Below are 13,180 nucleotides of genomic sequence, written 5' to 3'. Positions count from 1 at the left end.
TCACCTCATGTTTCAGCATGATAATGGTCTTCCCTGTGGCTCAGTTGGTAGAGCATGGTGTTTGCAACGCCAGCATGGTGTGTGCAACTCCAGGGTTCTGAGTTTGATTCCCACGGGGGGCCAGTACAATTATTATTTTTTTTAAATGCATGAAATGAAATGTATGCATTTAGCAGACGCTCTGGATAAGAGCGTCTGCTAAATGACTAAAATGTATAATGTAAATAATGCACAGCCTCACATTGCAAGGATCTGTACACAATTTCTGGAAGCTGAAAATGTCACAGTTCTTCCATGCCCTGCATACTCACCAGACATGTCACCCATTGAGAATGTTTGGGATGCTCTGGATCGACCTGTACGACAGCGTGTTGTAGTTCCCACCTTTGTGCTGTTGTCTGTGCCCAATGATGTTTGTACCATGTTTTGTGCTGCTACCATGTTGTTGTCATGTTGTGTTGCTACCATGCTGCGTTGTCATGTGTTGCTGCCTTGCTATGTTGTTGTCTTAGGTCTCTCTTTATGTAGTGTTGTGTGGTCTGTCTTGTCGTGATGTGTGTTTTGTCCTATATTTAATTTTTTAATCCCAGCCCCGTCCCCGCAGGAGGTCTTTTGCCTTTTGGTAGGCCATCATTGTAAATAAGAATTTGTTCTTAACTGACTTGCCTAGTTAAACAAAGGATAAATACAAATAAAATAAATAAATAAAAATATCCAGCAACTTTGCACAGCCATTGAAGAGGAGTGGGACAATATTCGACAGGCCACAATCAACAGCCTGATCAACTCTATGCGAAGGAGATGTGTCGCGCTGAATGAGGCAAATGGTGGTCACACCAGCTACTGACTGGTTTTCTGATCCATGCCCCTGTAACAGTGTAGGTTCCGTCCCTCTCTTCGCCCCAACCCGGGACCCTTGCACACATCAACAACTGACACCCCACGAAGCATCGTTACCCATCGCGCCACAAAAGCCGCGGCCCTTGCAACGCAAGGGGAAACCCTACTTCAAGTCTCAGAGCGAGTGACGTCACTGATTGAAACGCTATTAGCGCGCACCACGGCTAACTAACTAGCCATTTCACATCGGTTACACCCCTACCTTTTTTTTAAGGTATCCACGACCAACAGATGGATATCTGTATTCCCAGTCGTGTGAAATCTATAGACTAGGGCCTAATGAATTTATTTCAATTGACTGATTTACTTAAATAAACTTTAACTCAGTAAAATCTTTGAAATTGTTGCATGTATATTTTTGTTCGGTGTAGTTATGAGGTTGGGAGATTGGGAACCTATCTGGACTAGCTAAAGCCAACTTCATAAAATTGCTAGGTGTGTCACGTCCTGACCATAGTAAGTTGTTATTTTCTATGGTAGAGTAGGTCAGGGCGTGACAGGGGTGTTTGTCCGTTTTTGTATTTCTATGTTTAGTTTCTTGTTTTGTATTTCTAGGTTAGTTTTTGTTTGGCATGACCTCCAATTAGAGGCAGCCGGTTGTAGTTGTCTCTAATTGGAGGCCATATTTAAGTTGATGTTTGTCCCACTGGTGTTTTGTGGGTGATTCATTTTGTGAGTAGTGTATGCCTGCTCTGCGTCACGGCTTTCTTGTTTTTTGTATTTCAAGTTTATTGTTTATTGCATGAGTTTCACGATTGAATAAAAGATGTGGAACTACGATCTCGCTGCGTATTGGTCCGATCCGTCTGAAAGCCCTGACAAGGTGGCTAGTAGTATTACAGAGAAACAATAACAGGACAAATCTGGCGGGGCACGTGCCCCTGTGCCCCCTATAGGCAAGACGCCTCTGATCACATATACAGTGCATTCGGAAAGTATTCAGACACCTTGACTTTTTTCACATTTTGCTATGTTACAGCCTTATTCTAAAATTGATTGAGTAAAAATAGTTCCCCATTTTTCTACACACAATACCCCATAATGACAAAGCAAAAACAGGTTTTTAGAAATGTTTGCACATGCATTAAAAATAAAAACAGAAATACCTTATTAACATAAGTATTCAATTAACATAAGTATTCATTGCTATGAGACTCGAAATTGAGCTCAGTTGCATCCTGTTTTCATTGATCATCATTGAGATGTTTCTACAACTTGATTGGAGTCCACCTGTGGTAAATTCAATTGATTGGACATGATTTGGAATGGCACACACCTGTGCCATGGCACACACCTGAGCCACATGGTCCCGTGTGGCTCAGTTGGTAGAGCATGGTGTTTGCAATGCCAGGGTTGTGGGTTTGATTCCCACGGGGGACCAGTACGGAGAAAAAAATGTATGAAATGTATGCATTCACTACTGTAAGTTGCTCTGGATAAGAACATCTGCTAAATGACTAAAATGTAAATAAGGTACCACAGTTGCCAGAGCAAAAACCAAGCCATGAGGTTGAAGGAATTATCTGTAGAGCTCCGAGACAAGATTGTCTCAACACAGATCTGGGGAAGGGTTTAAAAAAATGTTGGCAGCATTGAATGTCCCCAACAACACAATGTCCTCTATCATTCCTAAATGGTACAAGTTTGGCTCACCAAGACTCTTCCTAGAGTTGGCCACCCGGCCAAACTAATTTTCAGAGCGGAAGGACCATTTAAAAAAAATACATATACGCATATCAGTTACAGTATGGATGAATTTAGTTTGGATGAATGCATCAACACTTTTGGCTGAACTGTCTGCTTGAAACAGGAGCTATGCACCTCAGGTTACATAACCCACTCTCACTTCATTCATTCACTCACTCACTCACTCACTCACTTACCCAGTGAGTTTATTGAGAGAACACACAGTTTGGAGAAATGAAGCCCAGGAAGCCTGATGCTGGCTCAGCACAGTGAGTAAATCTGAGGAGGACCTCAAGAGGGCTTGGCTGCATTCAAAATGGGACTCTATTCCCTACATAGTGCACTACTTATGACCAGAGCCCTATATAGGCAATAGGATGCCATTTGGGACCCTTGGCACACCGTCCGCAAATCTGGAAAAACCATCACTGCCTATGGACAGAGTAAGCATTCTCTCTCCTCAGGAAGTGCATGAGAGATCCTGCACTGTTCAATCCATTCTTCAATCCATTATTTTCTAAGAACTGATCAGTCCTCCCAAGTATGTGTTAATGTAAGTGTGACCGCATTTTGTTTCGGCTGTCCAGTTCAGAGGTGTGTGGGAGAGTCGGAGAGCAGCTACAAGCGTCTTCACACAAATCAGAGGCAGTCATTTAACCCTTTGTAACTGGGTGCGGGCCGAGTCCAGGGAAGAGGGGGTGGGGAACCTTTTGAGCTCATACTGTAAGTAGGTACAGCTGGGAAGGAGAGCGGAGGAAATAGCACCGTTCTCAATATGAAATTATTTTGTTATGGTCCCTCACTCTCTCATTCTTTCCCTACCACTCCTGGTTTTTCCCCTTGTTCTTGCCAAATGTCTCTCAGACACAGTGTTGTTCATAAAATATGGATTCTCTCGGAGTTTAAAAACTCTAAATGAACAAAATGGTGAGGGATGAGAGCACATAGAGAAAAGGGTGTGTAGGAGAGAAGGGCAGCATTGGGGGTTGGGGGTTAACTGTCATTGGGGGTTAACTGTCTTGCTCAAGGGCAGAATGGCTGATTTTTCCACATTGCTGGCTCAGGGATTCAAACCAGCAACCTTTTGGTTACTAGCCCAACGCAATTTACCGCTAGGCTACTTGCCAAAGAGGCCAAGTGGCATGGAAGTGGCAGGGAGGGATGGAAAAAAAATGAGGGATGCATACAAAGATCTTAGGCAGGGGATACTAGAAGTTGAAAGGAGGTGGTAGGGAGAGAGAAAGTCAGAACAGTGGTGATGGACAAGGTCTTGGTTTGAATCAGTTTGTTTCAGAAAGCTAATAAAATCAGGTTTTGGAAATACGTTATCAATTTGTAATTGTTTTAACAACATTTTGAGGATGGTTTACAGTTGTTTTGGTAAAGGAATTTGAACAAAAATATGGATGGGTTTTCATGCGTTATACTGAGAATAAATACAGCTTTGGTTGTGTAGGAAGAATGATACCATTACAAGCTAATACGAGAACATAAAACTGACACAACATCAAAATAAACGGACACAAGGCTTTCACAAGAGTCAAACTCTGTCTGACAAAAAGCACACCACTGACGTCTTGTTAACCATAATCTGAATGACTGGAAGATTAAATAAGCAAACGGAAAAGGTAGAAATTAAGAAATGTGAAAAAAGAGGCACAAAGTGAAAAGTTTGAAAGTCTTGAAAGTTTTCATTCTCGTTGATACACTCTGGTGCACACGACATCCCCAGCGCTCATTATCTGAAAGAAAATGACAACTAAATTAATACAAAACTCTGATAAATCAAACACATATATTTGCCCCCAAATACAGTTAAAGCCTAACATGTAAATACAGGAATAGGATTACTGTTTGTAGTCAATAAAAATGGACTCTTTACCAAAATCAGTTCACCATCATTGGTCACTTCACGGGTCCAGGCAGTCTTAGGGCCCTCCCCTTTCTGCAAAATCTGCTCACAGCTGATCTTGCTATCTGTCTCCCAGCGAGGGGTACTCTGGAGATCATAGGAGGAAGGCCAAGCAAGGATTTAATAAATGACACTGCATGTTGTAGTGAAGCGGTTTGATAGAAAGACACAGTAGGTCTGTGTGTGACCCTGAGGCTTCTCATTTGGTACTCAGTACTGTTGCAGCATGTTACTGCTTCCTCAAGTCTGTTAGACGTTATGCTTACTGCCCTCTACAAACCATATCAAAAGTAAGAATAGTAAACCATCCCCAAGAACAACTATCAAGTTACACACTGATTATTTCCACATGCTTATACAGACCCCTGACTTCGTACACTGAGTCCTGGCAAAATATGCACATATAGTAACACAAATATTTCATGCAACATATGTAGAGATGACGATGATGAAGAGTGTGGAAATGGAATATTACCGTGCAGAGGCGTCCGTCCACTGTGGTCTCATTGAAGGACTGTCCCACGGTGAAGGAGACATGGGTGGTGCGTACGCTGGTGGAGGTCTGGATGGAGAGGCTCTCTCCCTGCTGGGTGATCTCTACTGCAGGCCTGGAGGCTGCGGCCACGGCTATCTTCCTGACGAACACGTTCACACCTGGTCATAGGGGACCAATAAGGTATCACAGGAGTAGATGGAGAATGGAGACATTGTATGCGTCCTAAATGGCACCCTATTCATTACATAGTGCACTACTTTTGAACAGGGCCCTATGGGGCTTTTGAAAAGTAGTACATTATATAGGGAATACAGTGCTATTTGGGATGCGTCTATTGTGATGAAAAGCCATTTCACAGGCATCGTTCATAACCATTATTTTATGGGTAGTGGGAAAGACATCAGAGGGGAGGGTTTGATCTCAGACAGAGCTCTCATTCATTCAACTTTAAGGGATGATTAGCATAGACTTTCATACAATTAACAGGATGCTAGTCAACTAAATGAATGAAATATCCGATTGAACTTCATTCCTCTCGCCTATTCAAATTAACATTCTTATCCCTAAATAAAAATCTGATAAACCTTCATTGGAAAGTATATTTCTGTCTGGAGCGAAATTGCTCTTCGGGGGGAGATATACTGCTGTTGCCCACAGAGAAACCCCTAGAGCGAGTTGAGGATTCCCAGGGTACTGGGGGAATGTCAGTCTCAGTACCGGCTGACTGAGGGGGCCCACTTCAGGGGGCCCATTTCAGGGCTTAGTCCCGTTTACACTGGCTTTAATTACAATCTCATGAGGACTTGGTTTATAACTAGGTAAAATATAACATTCCTCCACGGGTTATTTGTCTTTACATTGTAATGAATGCTGCTGACTGGCCCTCCTTTTGACCTTTCTGTGTGTGTGTGTGTGTGTGTGTGTGTGTGTGTGTGTGTGTGTGTGTGTGTGTGTGTGTGCGTGCGCGTGCGCGTGTGTGCGTGTGTGTGTGTACGGTGGAGGATAACCAAGGACTTTTAAAACAATAAATCAAGCAAGATAATTATTAAAAATAATATGGCTAGCTCATAATTACCCATAAAACCAAACACATGCCCTTAGGAGAAGGAACACTTGAGTGGTGTGTGCGGCCACAGACCAAGCTTTTTTTAACATTTCACCCATAGCCCAGAGTGGGATGCTTGACATATCCCTGACAAAGGCTAGGGCTCCATAGATTGAAAAAAATAAAAAATAATTGCAGTTGCATAAATAAGTGCAACAGTGATTTGTAGAATTTATGATAATCTGAGACTATATCAAAGAGTCGATACATTTACAGACATGTCTACTACAAACATATTTATATAGAGAGTGCATTAAGACATTCGAATGTTAGTTATAATAACCAAAAGCTACGTCCATGCTCATATCAGTATGAAAATACTCACCCAATGCTTTCAGGAGTTCTTCAAAGTTTTCAGAAGTCTTCATTTTCCACATCCCAGAGAAGTCTGCAATTTTACGGTCCATTTCAGATGTAATTGTTTGCTATAGTAGTCGATACTTACAGAAAAAAATAGATACCGTTACTATTCAGTTCTCTGCTGACCCTGTGAAAATAAACTGTTTGCAGCTACTCTGATTTTCCTTTGCATTTCGTCTCTCAGGTTGGGTACTGTTACCTGGTCCTCTCTGTTTACTCTATCCCCCCTCCTTCAGAGGTTGATTCAATCTAGTCGGCGAACTCTTTGTCTTATGTCTTGCTTGGTCGAAGCGTGCCGAGCGCGCCCTGGGTGGTAATGAATAGCAATAATCCATCATGGAACCAAAGCGCACCCAGGTGCCTGTTCCTCTTCTCGAGCATTGGTGGAGGAATCAAGAATTGTGGCTGTATATTCACGTAAAATAGCTGACTGAGATATCTAGACCATAGATATATCTATTACTATTACAGTATATAATATTGCGTTTTGTAAGCTAAACTAGAAACATTTTAATTAAGTTACAATGTAAACCTTTATATAGTACCAGTTCTATCGAGTGGGATTATATTGCCAAACAAACTGCAAGAACATAACCCCTAATTAAGAAAGTATGCTTGCGCTTTGAAGTTGAATGGCGCCAGTGCGGTAAATCAGGTTGTGGAACTCAAAACAAGAATTTGGGCGAGTGATAGGATAAGAAAGGGGTATCGTCGGTCCTATTGAAAACTTCAAGTTTGTTAAAGAGGATCCCATCCTAAAGAAGATTAAGATTTTGGGATGTGAAATCAGATAGGTTGGGTTAGCTCCTGTAGAAAGAGGACAGACGAAAATGCAGAGTGCAGTGAGGTGATGTCAAATCAAATCAAATCAAATTTATTTATATAGCCCTTCGTATATCAGCTGAAATCTCAAAGTGCTGTACAGAAACCCAGCCTAAAACCCCAAACAGCAAGCAATGCATGTGAAAGAAGCACGGTGGCTAGGAAAAACTCCCTCCCTCAATCAATGACCCATGGCAATCATCTATATGAGGATATTTCCTATCATGGGCTGGCTCTTATCAATGAGCACATTAGAAAATTGCATATTCCATATTGACAATATATCAATAAATCAATCAATACATAATATGAGGTACAAGTCCTTCACTCCCTTTTACCTATTTAAATATAAATACAATTAAATAAATATTAATATATATTTGTAATCATGCCAAATTATGTTCATCAATTGATTCAAGAATGGGCTACCTTAAAGCACATAAATTGTTCTTGTTTGACACATAGGCCTCAGAAATCTTGAAATGCTTCCCAATGAGATGATACGTTCTAGACCTCTCTGGAACAAAACACAGTTTCATGTCTTTACATGTTTATGTGTTTACAAAACAGACCTCTATTATAAGTAACTGAACAAAGACCCCTATCTCCTCCTTATACAGTTGAAGTCGGAAGTTTACATACACATTAGCCAAGTACATTTAAACTCAGTTTTTCACAATTCCTGACATTTAATCCTAGTAAAAATTCCCTGTTTTAGGTCAGTTAGGATCACCACTTTATTTTAGAATGTGAAATGTCAGAATAATAGTAGAGAGAATTATTTCTTTCAGCTTTTATTTCTTTCATCACATTCCCAGTGGGTCAGAAGTTTACATACACTCAATAACTATTTGGTAGCATTACCTTTCAATTGTTGAACTTTGGTCAAACGTTTCAGGTAGTCTTCCACATGCTTCCCACAATAAGTTGGGTGAATTTTGGCCCATTCCTCCTGACGGAGCTGGTGTAACTGAGTCAGATTTGTAGGCCTCCTTGCTCACACACGCTTTTTCAGTTCTGCCCACAAATGTTCTATGGGATTGAGGTCAGGGCTTATCTTGACTTTGTTGTCCTTAAGCCGTTTTGCCACAACTTTGGAAGTATGCTTGGGGTCATTGTCCATTTGGAAGACCCATTTGCGACCAAGCTTTAACTTCCTGACTGATGTCTTGAGATGTTGCTTCAATATATCCACATAATTTTTGTTCCTCATGATGCCATCTATTTTGTGAAGCGCACCAGTCCCTCCTGACGCAAAGCAGCCCCAAAACATGATGCTGCCACCCCTGTGCTTCACGGTTGGGATGGTGTTCTCCGGCTTGCAAGCCTCCCCCTTTTTCCTCCAAACATAACGATGGTCATTATGGCCAAACAGTTCTATTTTTCTTTCATCTGACCAGAGAACATTTCTCCAAAAAGTACGATGTTTGTCCCCATGTGCAGTTGCAAACCGTAGTCTGGCTCTTTTTATGGCGGTTTTGGAGCAGTGGCTTCTTCCTTGCTGAGCGGCCTTTCAGGTTATGTTGATATAGGACTCGTTTTACTGTGGATATAGATACTTTTATACCTGTTTCCTCCAGCATCTTCACAAGGTCCTTTGCTGTTGTTCTGCGATTGACTTGCACTTTTCGCACCAAAGTACGTTCATCTCTAGGAGACAGAAGGTGTCGCCCTCCTGAGCGGGATGACGGCTGCGTGGTCCCATGGTGTTTATACTTGCGCACTATTGTTTGTACAGATGAACATGGTACCTTCAGGCGTTTGGAAATTGCTCCCAAGGATGAACCAGACTTGTGGAGGTCTACAATTTTTTTTTCTGAGGTCTTGGCCGATTTCTTTTGATTTTCCCATGATGTCAAGCAAAGAGGCACTGAGTTTGAAGGTAGGCCTTGAAATACATCCGCAGGTGCACCTCCAATGTTGTCAATTAGCCTATCAGAAGCTTCTAAAGCCATGACATCATTTTCTGGAATTTTCCAAGCTGTTTAAAGGCACAGTCAAGTTAGTGTATGTAAACTTCTGACCCACTGGAATTGTGATACATTGAATTATAAGTGAAATAATCTGTCTGTAACAATTGTTGGAAAAATTACTTGAGTCATGCACAAAGTAAATGTCCTAACCAACTTGCCAAAACTATAGTTTGTTAACAAAAAATGTGTGGAGTGGTTGAAAAACGAGTTTTAATGACTCCAACCTAAGTGTATGTAAACTTCCGACTTCAACTGTACCTCTCTCCATCACTTTGGCTGCACTCTAGTGAAAATCCTCTCTTCCAAAATCATGACATGCAATTTGAAAATCTAGGGGTGAAAGTCAGCAAATGAGTTTGCAACCATACAATTTGTCAGCCTTTAAAAGTGTTGAATATTTAACAGAGAGAGAGATCAAAGTCAAATGGACCCCAACAACAGAGAGGAGACAGGGTGAGGGTGTAAAATTAAACAACCCTCTCAATTCAATTTCAAAGGGCTTTATTGGATGGGTAACATATGTTTACATTGCCAAAGCAAGTGAAATACAGTGAGGGAAAAAAGTATTTGATCCCCTGCTGAATTTGTACGTTTGCCCACTTACAAAGAAATGATCAGTCTATAATTTTAATGGTAGGTGAGATACAGTGAGAGACAGAATAACAATAAAAAAATCCAGAAAAACGCATGTCAAAAATGTAATAAATTGATTTGTATTTTAATGAGGGAAATAAGTATTTGACCCCTCTGCAAGACATGACTTCGTACTTGGTGGCAAAACCCTTGTTGGCAATCACAGAGGTCAGACGTTTCTTGTAGTTGGCCACCAGGTTTGCACACATCTCAGGAGGGATTTTGTCCCACTCCTCTTTGCAGATCTTTTCCAAGTCATTAAGGTTTTGAGGCTGACGTTTGGCAACTCATACCTTCAGCCCCCCCCACAGATTTTCTATGGGATTAAGGTCTGGAGACTGGCTAGGTCACTCCAGGACCTTAATGTGCTTCTTCTTGAGCCACTCCTTTGTTGCCTTGGCCGTGTGTTTTGGGTCATTGTCATGCTGGAATACCCATCCACGACCCCTTTTCAATGCCCTGGCTGAGGAAAGGAGGTTCTCACCCAAGATTTGACGGTACATGGCCCCGTTCATTGTCCCTTTGATGCGGTGAAGTTGTCCTGTCCCCTTAGCAGAAAAACACCCCCAAAGCATAATGTTTCCACCTCCATGTTTGACGGTGGGGATGGTGTCTTGGGGTCATAGGCAGCATTCCTCCTCCTCCAAACACGGCGAGTTGAGTTGATGCCATAGAGCTTCATTTTGGTCTCATCTGACCACAACACTTTCACCCAGTTGTCCTCTGAATCATTCAGATGTTCATTGGCAAACTTCAGGCGGGCATGTATATGTGCTTTCTTGAGCAGGGGGACCTTGCGGGCGCTGCAGGATTTCAGTCCTTCACGGCGTAGTGTGTTACCAATTGTTTTCTTGGTGACTATGGTCCCAGCTGCCTTGAGATCATTGACAAGATCCTCCCATGTAGTTCTGGGCTGATTCCTCACCGTTCTCATGATCATTGCAACTCCACGAGGTGAGATCTTACATGGAGCCCCGGGCCGAGGGAGATTGACAGTTCTTTTGTGTTTCTTCCATTTGCGAATAATCGCACCAACTGTTGTCACCTTCTCACCAAGCTGCTTGGCGATGGTCTTGTAGCCCATTCCAGCCTTGTGTAGGTCTACAATCTTGTCCCTGACATCCTTGGAGAGCTCTTTGGTCTTGGCCATGGTGGAGAGTTTGGAATCTGATTGATTTACTTCTGTGGACAGTTGTCTTTTATACAGGTAACAAGCTGAGATTAGGAGCACTCCCTTTAAGAGTGTGCTCCTTATCTCAGCTCGTTACCTGTATAAAAGACACCAGGGTGTCACGGTTGTCGTTGGAAATGGAGGACCAAAACGCAGCAGGTATGTGTACGCTCATCTTGACATTTATTAACTCAGAATGAACGAAACGAACTTACGAACAACGAAACAGTCTTGAAAGGCTCCCTCAGCAAAACAAGAAACAATCTCCCACAATACACAGACAAACACACCCAACTAATATTGGACTTCCAATTAAAGGCAACACCACACAGCTGCCTTCAATTGGAAGTCCACCCCAATTAACCAAACATAGACATACAACTAACTAGATCAACATAGAAATACGTAAACAAGGAACAGTGCCCAAAAACCCCGGAATACTTAAATCAAATGCCCTACAACAAACACACCACCCCTAACCACATAAAACAAATACCCTCTGCCACGTCCTGACCAAACTCCAACACCAATTAACCCTTATACTGGCCAGGACGTGACACAGGGAGCCAGAAATCTTTCTGATTGAGAGGGGGTCAAATACTTATTTCCCTCATTAAAAAACATTTTTGACATGCGTTTTTCTGGATTTTTTTGTTGTTATTCTGTCTCTCACTGTTCAAATAAACCTACCATAAAATTATAGACTGATCATTTCTTTGTCAGTGGGCAAACATACAAAATCAGCAGGGGATCAAATACTTTTTTCCCCTCACTGTAGATAATAAACACAAGTGAGAAACTATAAAAAATGTACAGAAAACATTACACTCACCAAAGTTCCAAAAGAATAAAGACATTTCAAATGTCATATTATGTCTTTATATAGTGTTGTAATGATGTGCAAATAGTTAAAGTATTTGTACACCTCTCTCTCTCCAAATGTCAAGAGGTAATTACCAACCAATTCTGTCCCGCTGGTTCCGTCTCCTCCACAGCCTCTTACAACCCCCCTCCCTCTCCTCTTTCTCCTGCCAAGGACATTTCAACAAGTCTGGATCAGAACTAATACCCCTGGAAACCGAATACTGTATATTCTACCAACCTACAAAAATGAAACCCAAAACATTTATCTATGTTGTTTGCAAAATATTCCAGTGGTAAACGTTTCTAGCCCCCCCCCCCAGCTCAATAACATACTTCATCATTTGAATGAGATGTACAGTCCCGCACTCACTGTTGGCTGACCTCACCCCCTTTCATCTCTCCCTGAAGAATATGGGTAATTCCGAAATTGAACCCTATACCCTCCATAGTGCACTACTTTTGACCAAAGACCTTTCAAAAGGAGTTCACAATATAGATAATAGGGTGCCACTTGGACATAGCCTATGAGGCTAAGAGGCCCAGCTGAGGACTGAGTTAGATAAAGGAGAGGAGAAGGTCCTCTGAAAAAATGTGAGGACATCTAGTCCCTGTTGTTATGACGACCGGTATCCTTTCAAATCTCTTGATTGTTCATGTTTCCCCTGAATGCATTCTCATTTTACAGGACATAATCACAGAGGAGCAATTGAGGGTAACAGTCATTCCCAATGTATGAATGTGTCTTTGTGTCTTCATAGGGCAAATTCCACTTCAATTGATGTGATGATTGACATTCAATTCAAGAATTGAAAAAAAAGCCTAAACAAATATTATCTTCATGAATTCCTGATTTTAATTTTAATTCATGGATGACCTGAACTGATGGATTTAAAACGGAGCTGAGTGTAATGAATATTGCTACATTAATTATGCACTCCATATGGCCATTTTGTGTTGAGAAATGTTAGTAACTGGTGGAAACATTGAAGAAATGTAATGTAATAAAAACAACAAGACTAGTACCAACATATTGATATAGATTTTATAAAACAGAGCTACCTGGTTAGTAGTAATTCAATATTTATTGACATGATTATGAAACATAAATCTTATTTTGTCGAATCTAATCAAATATAGTTATATTGAGTGCATGACAAAAGTAAAGCTTAAGCACAGGATAGGATGTCGATGTAGCGCCATCTAGTGTTGAATGCGATTTTCTGATTCCAATTTCCTATTAGTGCGGAACATAAGATTT

General features: G+C 41.4%; 1 protein-coding gene across 2 annotated transcripts; it reads right to left on the bottom strand.

The window, feature by feature from the left end:
• Window positions 1-2,640: 2,640 nt before the first annotated feature.
• crabp2b (cellular retinoic acid binding protein 2, b) lies at window positions 2,641-7,363 on the bottom strand. Of its 2 annotated transcripts, XM_029735811.1 has the most exons (5): window positions 6,659-7,363; window positions 6,425-6,539; window positions 4,974-5,152; window positions 4,469-4,585; window positions 2,641-4,328 (listed from the first exon to the last, which is right to left on the bottom strand). In XM_029735811.1, exons 2-5 carry the CDS (start codon window positions 6,504-6,506, stop codon window positions 4,278-4,280), a joined length of 429 nt encoding a protein of 142 aa, XP_029591671.1. In that variant the 5' UTR covers window positions 6,507-6,539; window positions 6,659-7,363; the 3' UTR covers window positions 2,641-4,277. The 2 variants fall into 2 exon arrangements, with proteins under 2 accessions (XP_029591671.1, XP_029591670.1); XM_029735810.1 differs by having other exon boundaries at window positions 6,425-7,363.
• Between the last annotated feature and the right edge of the window lie 5,817 nt (window positions 7,364-13,180).

Source organism: Salmo trutta, chromosome 36, assembly GCF_901001165.1.
Source record: "Salmo trutta chromosome 36, fSalTru1.1, whole genome shotgun sequence".
NCBI classification, from domain to species: Eukaryota; Metazoa; Chordata; class Actinopteri; order Salmoniformes; family Salmonidae; genus Salmo; species Salmo trutta.
This window is presented reverse-complemented; position numbering and strand designations above follow the sequence as displayed.